Source organism: Cervus elaphus, chromosome 15 (genome assembly GCF_910594005.1).
Source record: "Cervus elaphus chromosome 15, mCerEla1.1, whole genome shotgun sequence".
Classification (NCBI taxonomy): Eukaryota; Metazoa; Chordata; class Mammalia; order Artiodactyla; family Cervidae; genus Cervus; species Cervus elaphus.
In genome coordinates this window covers 92987953-93004910 of record NC_057829.1, presented here as the reverse complement: position 1 = coordinate 93004910, position 16958 = coordinate 92987953, and the positions used below count along the sequence as shown (strand labels likewise).

General features: G+C 61.9%; 1 protein-coding gene across 2 annotated transcripts in view; it reads right to left on the bottom strand.

Moving 5' to 3' along the window:
* Window positions 1-16958, bottom strand: part of INPP5A (inositol polyphosphate-5-phosphatase A) — a 149801-nt gene that overhangs the window by 31897 nt on the left and 100946 nt on the right. For both annotated transcript variants that reach the window (XM_043926763.1, XM_043926764.1), the window contains exons 6-8: window positions 11053-11156; window positions 4912-4964; window positions 2910-3029 (exon numbers count right to left, since the gene is read on the bottom strand). In XM_043926763.1, the coding sequence (XP_043782698.1) occupies window positions 2910-3029; window positions 4912-4964; window positions 11053-11156 (277 nt within the window). The remainder of the gene's footprint in view (window positions 1-2909; window positions 3030-4911; window positions 4965-11052; window positions 11157-16958) is intronic.

Genomic DNA, 16958 nt, shown 5'->3' with positions numbered 1-16958 from the left:
CCTCGCACGCCCTCCCGCCCAATGCCAGGGACACGTGGGGGCTCTGCCCTCTGGCCAACGAGGAGCTGGGGTGGCGAGGAGGCTGCCCGTCGGGCCCGGAAGCCCGCGTCCAAGTTGGGCTCTGACGCGGGGACAGCAGCCGCCCGGGGGGCCCACCGTGCAGGGCGTCCCGACGACCCACATCCTTAGCACGGGGCCTGCCTCTGCCTGGAGACCAGAGGTTTTCTTTTCTGCCGGCTGGCTGGCGGGGTGAGCTCTGGGAACGGCCCGGAGAGAAGCCCCGGGACGCGGGCCTTTGAGCGGCTGACAGCTGACGGATGGCCGCCCGCAGGACGACAAAGGGGGCTGTGTGTCTGCCGCGTCACCCCGCAGCTCCCTGGGAACTAATTGCTTGGAGTCGCCCCGGGCAGCTTTATTTCTCTGGCAATCATTTTCTCTGAATGCCCCAAAATGAGCATGAAACAACTCTTTTGACCGGACATAAAAGTTAAATGTCCCAATGTTGACCAAATTAACTTCAGTGCTGTGACAATGGACTGTATTTGTGAGCAGACACCAGGGGACAAAGGGGCGCTTTCTGCCCGGATTTCACAGTTGTGATGTAAAATTGTTCCTACGGACCTGGCCGGGCCGTGCTGCAAAGGGAGACACAAGAGCCCTGTCACTTGTGGAAAAAAACCTCATTTCACGGCCGAGAGCTTGGGAGAGGCCAGGAAGGGCTGTGTGAGCTGGTCTCTGCTGCTGGGTTGACGCCCAAAATGCTTCCCCCCCAGGGTGTAGCTGTGTGCCTGACAGGGACCCCCCACGGGTACAAAGGTGCACACAGCCCCCCAGAGACCCGGGCAGGGTCCGAGCCCCCCCAGGCGGATGGGACCCCAGCCCCACGCAGAGGCCCTGACACCGCCATCCCCGCATCTTTAAGCTTGGTACGCTTCCCTAACTAGAGGTCTGTCTCCTTCTAACCTTTCAGAACAAGAGATTTCAAGCAAGAAATTAGTGCGCAAAACATCAGTTGTTATTTGCCATAAAACCTGCCCTCTAGTAACACTGGAAAGTCTATTTTCCTGCGTCTCTGGGGTGACTCCTCCCCACAGAGCCCCTCGCAGCAAGAAGTGCAGATACGTCTGCAAGTTCACACACTTCAGACCAGAGTCTTCCTCTTGGGTGTTTTTCTTTATAAGTTAGCTTTTCACTTGGAAATAATCTTAGAGTCACAGGACAGTTGCAAGCAGGGCACGAGGTGCCTCTCGGTCTTAACCCAGGTCCCCTGGGCCAGCCTACAGGGGCAGGACATGGCTTGCCGGGCCTGACACCCACACCCGGGTGGAAACACGGGCCTGTGAGGCCCTCCAGGGAGATTAAGACGGGACCCCCACGCTGCCTCTCTGCATCCACATCGGCCGCAGACAATGTTCCCAGAGGTTCCCAACGCCCTGAATGGGGCCCCCTTGGTGGCAGCGTCCATTCAGGGGCCAGTGTGGCATTGTGCTCCCATCGGCAGAGCAGAATGCAGTCTGCTGGTGGCTGCCAAAAGGTTAGCAGCCCCGATGAAAGGGCGTCCGTCACTCACCGCCACAGAACAGCCCTTTGTGCGGGCGCTGGCCGCACCGGGAGGTCCGGACGCGGCTGGCTGGGCGCCCCACAGACGCCGTCCATGGGAACGCGGAGGCCGCTTCCTGGGGGCCGCGCAGCAGCAGTTCAGGCCCTGACAGGCCCTGAGGCCACTAGCCTCTGTTGACCGACCGCAGCCTCCAAGAGTGGCCCATTCCCTGGCTGGCTCAGCGCTGCCGTGAAGGCGGCCTGGGAGGCCTGTCCGGCCACTGAGAGGGTCACCCCTCCCAGCGGGGCTGCTCCCAAGTCTGCCGTGACCGCACGCGCCCCTCCCCCTGGACCAAACAGCCTGTTTCAGCTGGGCTGCAGGCCGATGCCCCCGGGGGCTGACCGCCCAGAGCCTCAGCACCGACCCAGCCATGCTAGCGCCCGGCTACCCTGGCATCAAGCAGCAAAGGCTCGGGTCCAGCATGCTGTCCCTGCCTCCGGTGATCGACACTCAGCTCAGGCCATGGCTGGACGCCCAGCCCAGAGGAGAGCTCGCTGTGGAGGCGGCAAGGGCAGGCAGACCCCCGTGTCCCCCACGTGTGGGGTCTCAGGGGCCGGACGGACCTCAGGGACCCTGGGAGTGAGCTGGTGACCACTGCCTCATCCCAGGGCACAGAACCCTGGCCTCCCACTCCATCCAGGGCGCGTCCTGGCCAAGCACAACTTGGGGGCCGGGCGGGCCGGCAGGGCGCTGGGGAAACTGGAGACGCTTCCCAAGACCAGGCGGGCCGGGCCCCCTGAGAGTGGGGGCTGTGCAGGGGGGCTCGCAGATGCTGGGCTCTGGCAAACCAGGCCTAAACGGCGGATTAGCTGGGGTGAGACTGCCTCTCCCTCCCAGATGACAGCGCGTTGGCGCTGACGTGGCGGAGGTCACGGGAGATCACCGCGGACAGACGAGGACCAGAGGGCCCAGGTGGGGCCCTGCACACTGGCTCCGATGGGGCCGGGTGGCCACGAGCCGGGGCAGGAGGTGGAGGCCGGCGTCCTGAAGCCCACTGAGGTGGCCTCCCCTCTGGTCAGGGGCCCGAAGCTCGGACCAAGAAGCAGGGGCAGAGCGGGGAGGGAGGCAGCACTCAGCAGGCAGGGGTCAGCGGGCAGGGGGCGGGGGTCAGCGGGCAGGGGTCAGAGGGCAGAGGTCAGGGGTCAGCGGGCGGGGTCGGGGGTCAGGCCAGGGCTTGTGCTTTATCCCCGGGCTGACATTTATCAGTTTGTATTTTTGGTAAACAGGGGAAAGCAAGCTATGACAAGGTGGAAAGCCAGCCTCGATCCTCCCCAGAGGCGGGCGGGCGGGGAGGCCCCTCAGCACTCACCTGTCGAGCACGTAGCCCAGGGCCTTGTGCCGGATCCCCGAGTACACAGAGGGGCTGGTCTCCCAGGCAACCAGGTTGGAAGCATCATGGAAGAGATGGATGTTCACCAAGTCGAAGGCACTGCGGGGACAGACAGGAAGCTCAGGACGCGGGCTGGAGCTGCTGGGTCCCCTGGGCGGCCCCCTGCCACCCCACCCCGCTCTCCGGGCAGGTGCCGCCAGGCTGCCCGGGGCAAGTCCTCCTCTGACATGTGGTCGGACGACATGCTGGACTAACGTGCGCGAGCCCTCACACAGGAAGGACCCACACACAAAGGTCACCACCAGCGGCAAAGGGGCCCAGAGAGGATGCTGGGACCGTTCCCCAAAACAGAGGGGCGGGGAGGACGGAGAGGACGGGGAGGACGGAGAGGACGGGGAGGACGGCGAAGAGTGGGGAGGGTGGGGAGGAGCGGGGAGGAGCAGGGAGGGTGGGGGACGACGGGGAGGAGTGGGGAGGGTCCGGGAGGAGCGGGGGGGGGGGGGGGGGGGAGGACAGGGAGGAATGGGGGGGTGGGGGAGGATGGGGGAGGGTGGGGGAGGACGGGGAGGAGCAGGGAGGATGGGGGAGGAGCAGGGAGGGTCAGGGAGGATGGGGGGGAGCGGGGAGGGTGGTGGATGACAGAGAGAAGCATGGAGGGTGGGGGATGACGGGGAGGAGCGGGGAGGGTCGGAGAGGATGGGGGAGGTGTGGGGGTGGGGAGAGGGAGGACCGGGGAGGGTGGGGGAGGATTGGGAGGAGTGGGGAGGATGAGGAGGACCCAGAGGAGCGGGGGGGGGGGGGCGGGAGGACGGGGGAGGAGCGGGGAGGGTGGGGGAGGACAGGGAGGAGCGGAGAGGGTGGGGGAGGACGGGGGAGGAGCGGGGGGGCTGGGAGGACAGGGAGGAGCAGGGAGGGTCGGGGAGGACGGGGGAGGAGCAGGGAGGGTGGGGGAGGACGGGGGAGGAGCAGGTGTGGGGAGGACATGGAGGAGCGGGGAGGACATGGAGGAGCGGGGAGGGTGGGGGAGGACGGGGGAGGAGTGGGGGGGCGGGAGGACGGAGAGGAGCGGGGAGGGTGGGGAGGAGAGGGCGGGGAGGTGCTGGGCGCTTGCCCAGGCCTCAGCTCCCTACGTAGCTGGCCGTGCACCCGAAGGCCCCATGCGGGTCAGCACTCCGTGTGGAGGGTCGGGGCACTGGGGGGTTCAGTTCACTCTGCAGAAGCAGCCGCGAGCTCACAGCCCCTGGAAAGCCTTGGGGAAAGACCACGGCCCATGTTTCCTGCGGGCCTGCAGGGGCGTGGGGAGGCTGGGTGGGCCCGTGAGTGCCGGGAGCCCTGGGGCATCGCTGGGGCCTGTGTGGCTCACAGCAGAGGGGGCGGGTGGGCTCCATGTCCCCTGCGGAGTCGGGGCCATCAGGCCCTGAGACCCAGCCTGACAGCACGCCCCCCACCCCCGCCCAAGCACATGGAGGAAGCTCCAGCTCTCTGCTCTGGCCGCGTGGTGACCACTGAGCCCGGAGCCCCTCCCTGGGCCGTGGGCGGCAGTCGGGGTGGGGGCCGGGTCAGGAGGCTGCGGCGGTCTCGGCTCCTCCCACCCCAGAGCTCTGGGACCGCCGCCCAGGGGACGCCCTGACTGCGTGCTGCCCCAGCAAGGGGGTCGTGTGGACATGGGGGGTGGTCCCAAGGAGGGGCCGCAGCGGTCAGCCAGCGGCAGGCTGGGCCTCCCCCAGCGGAGCACTCGCAGTGCAGACCCAGGTGGACGGGCACACGCCGCGTGGGTGGGGCACAGGCTCCTCAAGGTGCCCTGACCCGGGGGGGGGGGCGCCCAACTTCCCGAGGGACCCCCACCCGTGCTCAGAGTGCTGCTGGCCGTGCGGCCTGGGCCTCTTGGCCACGCTTGGGGTCCCCGGGCATCGCAGGGCTCACCAACCCCGTCCAGCCGGGGGAGGGGGGGCGCTGGCCGCAGGGGCTGTGGAGCACATACCAGTCCGCGAGGCACCACCGCGTCCGGAGGAAGCCTTTCCGCGACCACTTGCACTAGAAGGCAAAGAGGCCACACTGTTCAGTGGCTGGGGCGGGGGGGGGGGGGGAGGCCCGTGACGGCTCTGTGATGCCGCCGTGCTGGGAGCGCGGGCCACAGCAGCGTCAGCGTGACCCACACGGCCACGCGGGGCCCTTCCTGACCCCCAGGCCTCAGCCTCATGCCAGCACGGCTTCCTAGAACATCTGCCTTCCCAGAACAGCCCAGGGCTGGTGCCCAGGAGGGGTGTGGGGAGAGCCTGTGGGGACAGGCAGGGGGCAGGGGCGGGGGCCCATGTGGTCCCAACGCTGCGCCCGTCCAGGGAGGCAGGGGCTCCAGCCTGGCCACTGAGCGCAGACGCCCAGCCCAAGGGCCTCCCCTCACCACCCACCCAACAGCCAGACTTCACGAGGGGCTCCTCCCACACCCGCTCCAGCTGGTAGACCCCGTCCTCTGCATGGCCTGGGCAGGCCAGGTCACAGCGGCCTTGAGTCTGGACGAGTCTTTGTCAGGACCCTGCCTCACTGGCCTTCTCTCTGACCATGGCTGGTTAGAACCACCTCGCTGGTTGGTGCGGCTGCTGCGGGACCTGGGAGCCCCTAAGGTTGAGAACGGCACCCAGGGTCACGTGGGCGTGGTCACCCGCGGGGGCCGGGGGGCCGGGGGGCCGGGGCATGTCCTCGGGGGGCCCTCGCCCTCTCCTAGCGCCAGAGCAGGAGGCGGAGCGGGGTCTCCAGGTGCACCAGGCATTGGTGCCTCCCCGTGCCCCAGTGGCCTCTCCAGAGAAGCAGTGACTGACCCTCCGTCCGGGACCACTGCCCCTGCAGAGAATGGGAGGTGGTCATCGCCACCCCGCTGCCCTCGGGCACGTCAGGAAACCAGAAGCTGCAGTGCAGAGCGGCCCTGCCTCAGAGGCCCGGCTTCTGGACTCAGGGCGAGCCTTCGGAAGCAGGACCAGGGTCCGGGCCCCCAGAGTGGCCTGCGGTCCGCACCCACGTGGAGGGGGCTGGGGCATCCGAGCAAGAGCTCCTGGATGTAGGTGCCTGTTGCAAATGGAGGCAGGGTGCGCGGGCGGGACTGGGGTCTCCCCTGCCTCCCACTGTCCCGTCCACCCTTCTGGGCTCCCTGGCCATCGCCACCTTCTCCAGCCCCTGTGGCGTCCGGGGGTGGCCGGCTGCCCCCCCGGCACCCACCCTGACTCTCAGAGAGGCCCTTGCCCCTGGAGAGGAGACCACGGGGGTCGGGGGTGGGGGCACGCTGTTCAGCTGACAATATCAAGTCCCCGCTCAGATGCCCCGTTAATAGGATTCCTTTACCAGCAGATGGATTGCGCACACAGGCGGCTTCATCTACTAAAAGACGACATAAATCTTGGTGAGAAAAGGGAGGCTGCGGGAGGTTATCAGCACACAGGCCCCGTGAAAGGCCCGCCTCGGAGCATTAGCGGAATTAATTCATCTTTCATAAGAGCTCGGAGCGGCCCCGTGATCTATGGCAACAAGCAATTTCTCACTACGGGCTTGAGGAAAAAAAAACGCCTCAGCCCCAATCGACTACACAAATCTGCTTTTTAAAAATGGTCTCGCATTATCTGAAGTGCTGCTCCCAGAGGTAGTGTTTGAAACGCATGTCGAGCCAAAAGAACCCGTAAATCAGCGGGGAGAGTTCTGTTAGTTTTAGATGCGGTGGGCTGTAATTATTTGGAATGGCATTATGCCTCCATCATGGTAATTACATTTAGATTATCCTTAAGCGGTGGTAATAAAAGAAAGAGAAATCAGTCTTACACTAATTCCCTCCCCCAAAGTGTGTCTGAATGAAGCGGCCGGACGGGCCTGCCTGCAGAGCAGGAGCGCCTGCCGAGGGCCGGCTGACCCCACAGGCCCCCGGGGAGCCTCCGGTAGACACGTGGTCCTGCCAGGGGCCCTGGGGTTTCTCACACCCAAGAAATCCCGGACTATCGACAGAACGGTAGAAGCACGTGTGTTTTTCTCAATAAGATTTTCCTCCCGTTAATTCATCAAGATGAAAGGAAAATGAACAAGTCCTGGAAACTTAGACAACGTCAGACCCAGCAGACCACAAACGTGGGTGATTCCGTGGGGTGGAACGGGGGCCCCAGGCTGGGGTCACCTCGTCCCAGGACACACTGCCCTAGTGCAGATATCTGGGTCCCCACAGAGGCACCCCACCTCCTTCCTCCAGAGACACACTCTGCCCTCTCTCTGTGGCGGGCAGGGGGGCCCTGCAGAGCCTGCAGCCTAGTCAGTCCCTCCCTCAGAGGGTGTGTGTGTGGGGGACCACGGCTGAGCCCCCAGCACGCCCACCCATCCACCTGCCCACCCTCGCCCCCATCACGCCCCCAGGGCCTGGCACGAGAGAGACGGGGGGAACCCCGGGCACACTGGTGCCTGGAGAGGGAGAGACGGGGGGACCCCAGGCATGCCGGGCCCTGGAGAGAGAGAGAGACGGGGGACCCCAGGCACGCTAGGGCCTGGAGAGGGAGAGACGGGGGGACCCCGGCACGCTGGGGCCTGGAGAGGGAGAGAGGGGGGGACCCCAGGCACGCCGGGGCCTGGAGAGGGAGAGATGGGGGGACCCCAGGCACACTGGGCCCTGGAGAGGGAAAGACGGGGGTACCCCAGGCTCGCTGGGGCCTGGAGAGAGAGAGATGGGGGGACCCCAGGCACACTGGGCCCTGGAGAGGGAGAGAAGGGGGGACCCCAGGCACGCCGGGGCCTGGAGAGGGAGAGAGACGGGGGACCCCAGGCATGCTGGGCCCTGGAGAGGGAAAGATGGGGGTACCCCAGGCTCGCTGGGGCCTGGAGAGGGAGAAACGGGGGGACCCCAGGCACGCCGGGGCCTGGAGAGGGAGAGAAGGGGGGACCCCAGGCACACCGGGGCCTGGAGAGGGAGAGATGGGGGGACCCCAGGCACGCTGGGCCCTGGAGAGGGAAAGACGGGGGTACCCCAGGCTCGCTGGGGCCTGGAGAGGGAGAGAAGGGGGGACCCCAGGCACACTGGGGCCTGGAGAGGGAGAGAGACGGGGGACCCCAGGCACGCTGGGCCCTGGAGAGGGAGAGACGGGGGGACCCCAGGCACGTTGAGCCCTGGAGAGGGAGAGATGGGGAGACCCCAGGCATGCTGGGGCCTGGAGAGGGAGAGATGGGGGGACCCCAGGCATGCTGGGGCCTGGAGAGGGAGAGATGGGGAGACCCCAGGCACACTGGGGCCTGGAGAGGGAGAGATGGGGGGACCCCAGGCATGCTGGGCCCTGGAGAGGGAGAGATGGGGAGACCCCAGGCATGCTGGGCCCTGGAGAGGGAGAGACGGGGGACCCCAGGCACGCTGGGCCCTGGAGAGGGAGAGACGGGGGGACCCCAGGCATGCCGGGCCCTGGAGAGGGAGAGACAGAGGGACCCCAGGCACGCCGGGCCCTGGAGAGAGAGAGAGATGGGGGACCCCAGGCACACTGGGCCCTGGAGAGGGAGAGAGACGGGGGACCCCAGGCACGCTGGGCCCTGGAGAGGGAGAGACGGGGGGATCCCAGGCACACTGGGACCTGGAGAGGGAGAGAGACGGGGGACCCCAGGCACACTGGGGCCTGGAGAGGGAGAGAGATGGGGGGACCCCGGGCACACTGGGGCCTGGAGAGGGAGAGACGGGGGACCCCAGGCATGCCGGGGCCTGGAGAGGGAGAGACGGGGACCCCAGGCATGCCGGGCCCTGGAGAGGGCGCCCCGCAGAGCAGAGCCTGAGGGTGAGGGGTGTGGGTGCCCTCAGAAGGGGCCGCGGTCCCGGGAGGGGTGCAGGCCGGAGCCACAGCTGGTGGGCTGGGGGTGGGCCGGCTCACGGAGGCTCTGGGTCCGGCATCAGGCCCTCCCTGCAGGGAGTGGCCTTGTCCGAGGCTCTGGGTCAGGCGCCGGGCCCTCCCTGCAGGGAGTGGCCTCGTCGGTGGGGCTCCTCGGCCTGCCCAGGAGGACACGGTGAGCCTAACGGACGACCTTCTCCGAGGACTGCCACAGTCCCTGGCCGGGAGCCTCCGGGGACCTGGCTCCAAGGCCACAGGGCAGTGAGAGGACCCCAACCTCCGAGTCAGCTGCAAGCGACGGGGACGAGGGGCTCTGGGGGGTCAGCTGAGTCTCCGGGGTGACGGGGATGTACCGCACACGTCCGCTCCGGGCCAGGTCACCAAGCGCGTCCCGCCCTGGCGGGTGTGGAGTGGGACGACGTCCCGGACACCAGGCAGCCCCTGGGGGCAGTGGCCGGGGCAGCGGTGCTGCGAGGGAACCGGTGGGCTGGGCTTCAGCAGAGCCTGCCTGCCGGCCCGGGTGCCTGCCAGTCAGGGGCCGCACTCGCCTCGGCCCGTCACGGTTCAGGAATCGAGTGCTGATTAAAGGAGAAAGTCGCAAAGAAAGATACTAAGCTAAAAGAAAGAAAGATACTAAGCTGCTTGGGCGGGGTGGGGGGAAAGGGGGGTCTACCTCAAAGGCTCCCCACCCGGCCGCCAAGTCCTTGCCCCGTGAGGCCCTGGGCCTAGCACTGCCCGCGGGCTGTCCAGCCCCTGCACTGACCAGGCGACGTGCCCCGGCCTTCCCTGCTGGGTGCACGGACTCCGGACATCACCAGGGGTGTCAGGGTCCCCCCTGCAGAGAAGCTGCTGAAATACCAGAGCCTCCTACTTGGCCGGTTCAGGGCTGTCCCTTAACTGCCCCCTGGACCCCTGCAAGCTGGCTCTCCCCCTGTCAGAGGCCAGGACCCTCCCTGTGGTCCTGCAGACCCCCCCCACCAGCCTCCCTCGAACGGCACCATTTCCACTGCCGTTCCTCTCAGGCCGGGGCCAGTGCTGGCTGCAGCCAGCCGGGGGGAGTCTGGATGGGGTGGGGCCAGGAGACAACTCGGCCTCTCAAGCTGACTTCTCAGCCTTGCCCTGTTCCCAGGAAGCTCAACCACCCTCCTGCTGAACGGGCTCTGGCCAACGGCCCGGGGGGACTGCGGGGCTGAGCCGCATTGGGGTGGGGGGGTTGGGGGGGTGGGGGTCAGGGGAGGGGGTGCCCCAGCCACGCCCTCCCCAACCCACAGGGCAGAAGGAACAGCCCCCGGGGCAGGGACTGCGGCAGGCGGGGTGGATGGGCTGGGAGGCGGCCCCTGACATCAAGTCCTTGGCGGGGACAATGGATGGGGAAGCTGTGCCTGGCGGGATGAGGGGCTCATCCTTCATGGAAGCGGCCACAATTCCTTCACCGCAGGAGCGGGTCATAAAGCAAGTTAATAAAGCCGTGGCCTTGCTGAAATCACCTCGAGTGCCGGGTGCAGGGCGGGGGCGGGGGGGTGATGCTCCTCCAGTCGGGGGAGGGGGCGGGGCGATGCCCAGCTCTCCACGACCCCCAAGCTTCACAGGGTCACGTCCCACTCTGTGTCCACAGGCCCCCAGGGAAGGTGATCCGCCTGGTCAACCTGTGGATTTCACTGTCAGGAGGCTCTGGAGACGCTGGTTATTACAACATTCTCTAAAAGTACGGGGATCCAAAATTGTGTGTGCAGCGTAATGGCTGCATAAAAATAACAAAATTGTACAAAAGCGCCTGAAACCCACAGGAACCGCACCCAGGCTTTCTGTGTCCAAGCAGTGGCGAGAAACAGCCCACACCTCCGTGTGCTTCCGGAGCTCTGGGGAGCAGGCACCCGGGGCGGGGGGAATCGCACCCCAGGGCTTTCCCTGTGGGAGCGTGGGGGCTGGTCAGCACCCTGGGGACGGGGAGAGCCCCCCGAGGGCCTGCACCCCCAGTCCCAGCGCTCCCGTCCGGAGTGTCACCCGCAGACCAACACGCTCAGCGAGGTTTGCTGGGAGCCCCAAGGGACAGTCCTCCTGCACCCTTGGGGGAAGGGCCTTCTGCCTGGGAGTGACGATGCCGGCTGACATCAACCACGGGTCCTCCAGCCCTCACCCGAGGACACCCCGCCGAGCCCACCCGGTCGAACCTCCAGCAGAGCAGGACGCCGGGGCATGGCAGCATGGGGGTGCGGTGGGGACATCCTGTCTTGGAGTGTGATGCGTTCACGGCCCAGGCCTGCACTGGGCTGGCTGCCCTGGCGGTGACCCACCTCGGGGAAGTAGTCCTGCGGGAACTTCTCCTTCTCCAGCATGGGCGTGCTCTCCAGCGTGTCCGAGTAGATCTCCTTGCCGGTCACCTTCTTGTACTTCTTGGCTGGAAGAAGGCCCAGGGTGACTTCAGTTCTGCCCCCCACCCCTGGCTCAGGGCCACGGGGTCCACGTCCTACCTGGGCAGCCCCGTGCGGGGCGAGGGCTGCAACCCCGGGCAGGCAGCTGCTCCCAGGGACCCGGGGCCCATAAATCGCCATCCCCGCGGCTGGACCCTGACCCTGGACTTCATCTCCCTCGGAGCGCCTGGCCTCAGGTTTACAGGGGCTAATTGGCTCCTGTGAGCAAACGGCTGCATTTGAAAGGGCTGTGGCGTTACCGTCCACTCGTGCTCAAGGTAAATTTATTTAATAACATTGATTTCCTCCTGCCATCACTCACAGCTAGGGAAGGGGAGTCCTTATGTGAGATTGTGTGGGGGGGCGCAGGCAAGGTGGCCGGAGCTTTGGGCCCGCTCCCCGCCTGCCCACATCCAGCCGACCCCCGCACACAGGGCCGGCACACCCAGGCCAGGATCACTCCCTTCACAGACCACTGTCCCTGCATCCGCCATGGGGCTAAATGCACACTGTCACGGGGCCGGGGGCAGAAGGCTGCGAGCTTCCCCCAGACGCCGGCAGGGTGCCTGGCCGCAGGAGGGCCTGCTGAGACCGCCCCGGGGAGCCCCCACCGGCTGCGGGGACATCACGCTTCCCCTGCTCCCTGGGGGCCGTGGGGAGGGCCCTGGCTGCTCAGGCGGAGGATGAGCTGCCCTGCCAGAGTGCCCCGGGTCCGGCCCCGGGTCCTGCAAGCAGCCCCAGCTGGGCTCTATGGAGCAGCGCCCGCCCCGAAGCCCAGGGAGCAGAGATGGGACGTGACGAGAGCGCCCCCCCAGGGCAGGGCTGCGCAGGGCCCGCCGCACCTCCGACCTTGTCCCCAAACCAGCGAGCCGGGCCCCTGCCGATGGGCGCCTCTGCACCTCAACTGCCCCCCAGGTCCCCAGACTGCCGCCTCCCAAGGCCCACGAGCTGGCGCCGGGGGGAGGGTAAGCGGACAAGGGCCGAGAGAGGCCCGAGCCACCAGGACGGAGGGAGTCCACTCCCGAATGGGAGCACGGCGGCCAGTGCGCAGGACGGGTGGGGTCAGAGGGGGGAGGTCAGGGAGCCTGCGGGGCAGGGCGGGGCTGAGCCGGCGGAGGAGCCGGGGTGGCCGGGGCCCCCGCGGCATCTGCGGAGGGCACGGGCCACGTGGAGGCCCAGCCCTGGCAGTGCCGCCCTCTGCCCAGCCCTGGGGACACCCTCCTCCCGTGCGTCTGACCTCAGCAGTGGGAGGCGCTGCCCGCCGAGGGGCCTCCAGGGGAGCAGGGCCCGCACGTCCGGGCGCCCTACACGGGTATTTATCCCGCCTTCCGAGGGTCCTCTCGGCTGACAGCCGTGGCCTGGGTTTGGCCCAGACCTGAGAATAAAGGAAGTTCTTTCTAAAGGTCTGCTCAGGACAGGGATCCTCGGATCAAAGCTGAGTCCTTGCCACAGCCAGCCCGGGGCATTGGCTTGTGTGCTGCATGGGGTGGAGGCCCCCAGAACGGACGTCCTCAGGATGGATGGACGTCCTCAGGACAGACGGATGTCCACAGGACAGACGGACATCCATGGGACAGACACCCCCGCCCTCGGTGCGCCAGGCGGGCACAGGTGTAGGACCAGCCTGGAGGCTCGCCAGAAGGAGGGCGGGGGTGGGGGCCACGGCAGGAGGCAGTTCTGCTGAGATGAAACCTGGGTCCCTTGAGGAAAGAGGAGACTGGGGAGGGGTGGGTAGGAGAAGACCTTGGTCTTTCTCAAACAAGTGAGATTTTATTTTTAGAGCAGCTTGGGGATTACAAAAATTGAGCTGCAAGTGGAGCGTTCCCGTCCTCCTGCAGTGCAGGAGACCCAGGTTCCGTCCCCGGGTGGGGAAGGTCCCCTGGAGGAGGGAGGGCACAGCAACCCACTCCAGTATTCTCGCCCGGAGAATCCCAAGGACAGAGGAGCCTGGTGGGCTACAGTTCCCGAGGTCACAAAGAGTCAGACACGACTGAGTGACTAACTCACTTTCATAGCTTCCCAACAGCCTGCATTGGTGGGCTCGTGCGTGCTGGGGGTCCCGACAAACGCAGACATCACAAATGCACCTATCCACCACTGCAGCCTCACAGAGCACTTCCTCAGCCCTGAAACCATGCTCCACCCAACCTGGATCAGCCAGCCTCACTTCTGCTGCCTCCACTGTGGGTGGCCTTCCCCAACGGGCCACGTTCCCTCAGGAACACACGTTTGAGCTTCCTCCGTGAGTTTTTGTGTCTTGACAGTCATTTAGTTTTGCTGCTGGAAGATATTTCAAGTCTGGATGGCCCACAGTCTGTGTATTCCTTCATCTATGAAGGACACACTCTGGTTACTTCCAGTTTTTGCTAATTATGAAAAAAGATGCTATAAACATTTCTGTACAGGTCTGTGTGTTGTCATTAAGTTTTCCACTCATTTGGGTAAATCCCAAGAAACATAAGAGTGTGTCTGGCTTTGCAAGAAATCATCGAGCTGTGAACCGCAGAGGCTGGACCGTTTTGCTTCCCCACCAGCAAAGAGGGAGGCTTCCTGCTGCCCCACATCCTGCCAGCGTGTCAGCAGACTTCAGGTGTTCTCACAGGTGTGTGTGGGTTTTAACTTGCATTTCCCTGATGGCATATGATGTTGAATAGCTTTTCATCGCCCTTTCCAGTGTTCTTGCCTGGAGAATCCAAGGGATGGCGGAGCCTGGTGGGCTGCCGTCTATGGCGTCACACAGAGTCAGACACGACTGAAGTGACTTAGCAGCAGCAGCAGCTTTTCATCATATCTGTGTATCTTCTTGGGTGAGATTCTGTTCAAATCTTTTGCTGTTCAGTCGCTCACTCGTGCCTGATTCTTTGTGACCCCATGGACTGCAGCACGCCAGGCTTCCCTGTCCTTCACTATCTCCCTGAGCTTGCTATAACTCATGTCCATTGAGTCGGTGATGCCATTCAACCCTCTCATCCTCTGTTGTCCCCTTCTCCTCCCACCTTCAATCTTTCCCAGCATCACGGTCTTTTCTAATGAGTCAGTTCTTTGCATCAGGTGACCAAACTATTGGAGCTTCAGCAGCATCAGTCCTTCCAATGAATATTCAGGATTGATTTTCTTTAGGACTGACTGGTTTGATTTCCTTGCAGTCCAGGGGACTCTCAAGAGTCTTCTCCAACACCACAGTTTGAAAGCACCAATTCTTTGATGCTCAGCCTTCTTTATAGTTAAACTCTCACATCCATACATGACTACTGGAAAAACCATAGCTTTGACTAGATGGACCTTTGTTGGCAAAGTATTGTCTCTGCTTTTTAATATGCTGTCTAGGTTTGTCATAGCTTTTCTTCTAAGGAGCAAGTGTCTTTTAATTTCGTGGCTGCAGTCACCATCTGCAGTGATTTGGGAGCCCAAGAAAATAATGTCTGTCACTATTTCCATTGTTTCCCCATCTATTCTCCATAAAATGATGGGGCTGGAGGCTAGGATCTTTGTTTTTTGAATGGTGAGTTTTAAGCCAGCTTTTTTACTGTCCTCTTTCACTTTCATCAAGAGGCTCTTTAGTTCTTCACTTTCTGCCGTGAGGGTGAGGGTGGTGTCATCTGCATATCTGAGGTTATTGGTATTTCTCCTGGCAATCTTGATTCCAGCTTGTGCTTCATCCAGCCCAGCGTTTCTCATGATGTACTCTGCATATAAGTTAAATAAGCAGGGTAACAATATGCACCCTTAATGTATTCCTTTCCAATCTGGAACCAGTCTGTTGTTCCATGTTCTATTCTAACTGTTGCTTCTTGACCTGCATATAGGTTTCTCAGGAGGCAGGTCAGGTGGTCTGGTATTCCCATCTCTTAAGAATTCCCCACAGTTTGTTGTGATCCACACGGTCAAAGGCATTAGTGTAGTCAATGAAGCACAAGTAGATGTTTTTCTGGAACTCTCTTGCTTTTTCTGTGATTCAATGGATGTTGGCAATTTGATCTCTGGTTCCTCTGCCTTTTCTAAATCCAGCTTGAACATCTGGTAGTTCTCAGTTCACATACTGTTGAAGCCTGGTTTGGAGGATTTTGAGCATTACTTTGCTAGCGTGTGAGAAGAGTGCAATTGTGCGGTAGTTTGAACATTCTTTGGCACTGCCTTCCTTTGGCTCACTTTTAAATTGTGTTGTTTTCTTATTGCTGAGTTTTAAAGAGTTCTTTTTTATTTGGATAACAGTCCTTATGTGCCTTTTCAAATGTTTTCTCCCAGTCTGTGGCTGGTCTTCTCATCCTCTTAACAGAGAGAGAACATGGTTTTCACTCCAGTAAAGTCCAGCTCACAGTTTTCCCTTTCACAGAGCATGTTTTTGGTGCTGCATCTGAAGAGTCATCACTAAACCATCACTAAAACACCTACATTTCCTCCTATGTTATCGTCCAGGAGTTTTATAGTTTCACACTTTACAATTGGGTCTCTGATTCATTTTGAGTTAATATTTGTGAAGGTGCAAGGTCTGTGACTAGATTCATTTTCCTCGCATATTGACAGACCCCAGCACCACTTGTTGAGAAGACTATCTTTGCTCTATTTTATTACTCTTGCTCCTTTGTTAAAGGTCAGTTGACTTTGTGTGTGAGGGTCCATTTCTGTCCTCACTATTCCGTTTGATCTTTTTGTCTGTTCTTCCACCAACATCACGCTGTTTTGATTCCTGTAACTTCATAGAAAGTCTTGACGTTGAATAGTGTCAGCCCTCCAATCTTGTTCTCCTCCTTCAATACTGGGTTGGCTATTCTGGGTCTTTTGCCTCCTCTCCATATAAACTTTAGGATAAATTGGTCAGTACCCCCAAGAAAACTTTCTGGGACTTAGAACAAGCTTGTGTTGAACCTATGGATCAAGTTGGGAAGAACTTGACAATCCTGAATCTTCCTATAAACGAACATGGACTATCCCTCCACTTAGTTGGGTCTTCTTTGACTCCTTTAATCAGATTTCATAGTTTCTCTCATGGAGATATTGCACATATCTTTTAAAATAATCTAATTCATCTTCGTATGGCCGTGCTGGGCCTCCACTGCTGCACGGGCTTTTCTCTAGTTGCGGCGTGTGGGGGCTGCTCTGGTTGAGGGGCACGGGCTTCCCACGGCGGTGGCGTCTCTGGCCGTGGAGCGTGGGCTCTGGGGTGTGCGGGTCCCAGCAGCTGCAGTTCGGGCTCTGGCGCACTGGCTCGGTAGGTGTGACGCTTAGGCTCTGTTGCTCCGTGGCATGTGGGATCTTCTCAGATCGGGGGCTGAACTTGTGTTTCCTGCACTGGCAGGAGGATTCTTTACCACTGAGCCACCAGGAAACCCCAATGTTGTATGTATTTTGTTAGGTTTATTCCCAAGTACTTTTTGGTATGTGAGCTAATGTAAATGATATTGTGTTCTTAATTTCGAGTTCCACCTGTTAAATGCTATCAGCGAAAGCCCTTAACTTATGCTTATTAATCTCACATCCTACACGCTTGCTTATTGGCACTCGTTTCTGCTGCTGCTGCTGCTGTTGATGTTAGTTCCTTAGGATTTTCTATATAAACTCGTCACCTAAGACGTAAGACAACACCTTCCTATCAATAAGACTTTTATGTCTTTTCTTGTCATATTACAGTAGCCAAGATTTCCAGTGTGACATGGAAGAGAAATGGTGGGAGTGGACACCCCCGCCTAGATACTGACCTTAGGGGAAAAGCATCTAGATCTAGTTTCTCACTATTAAGCATGACTTTGTGCAGAATCTCTGTGGCTGTTCTTTACCAAGCTGAGGAAGTT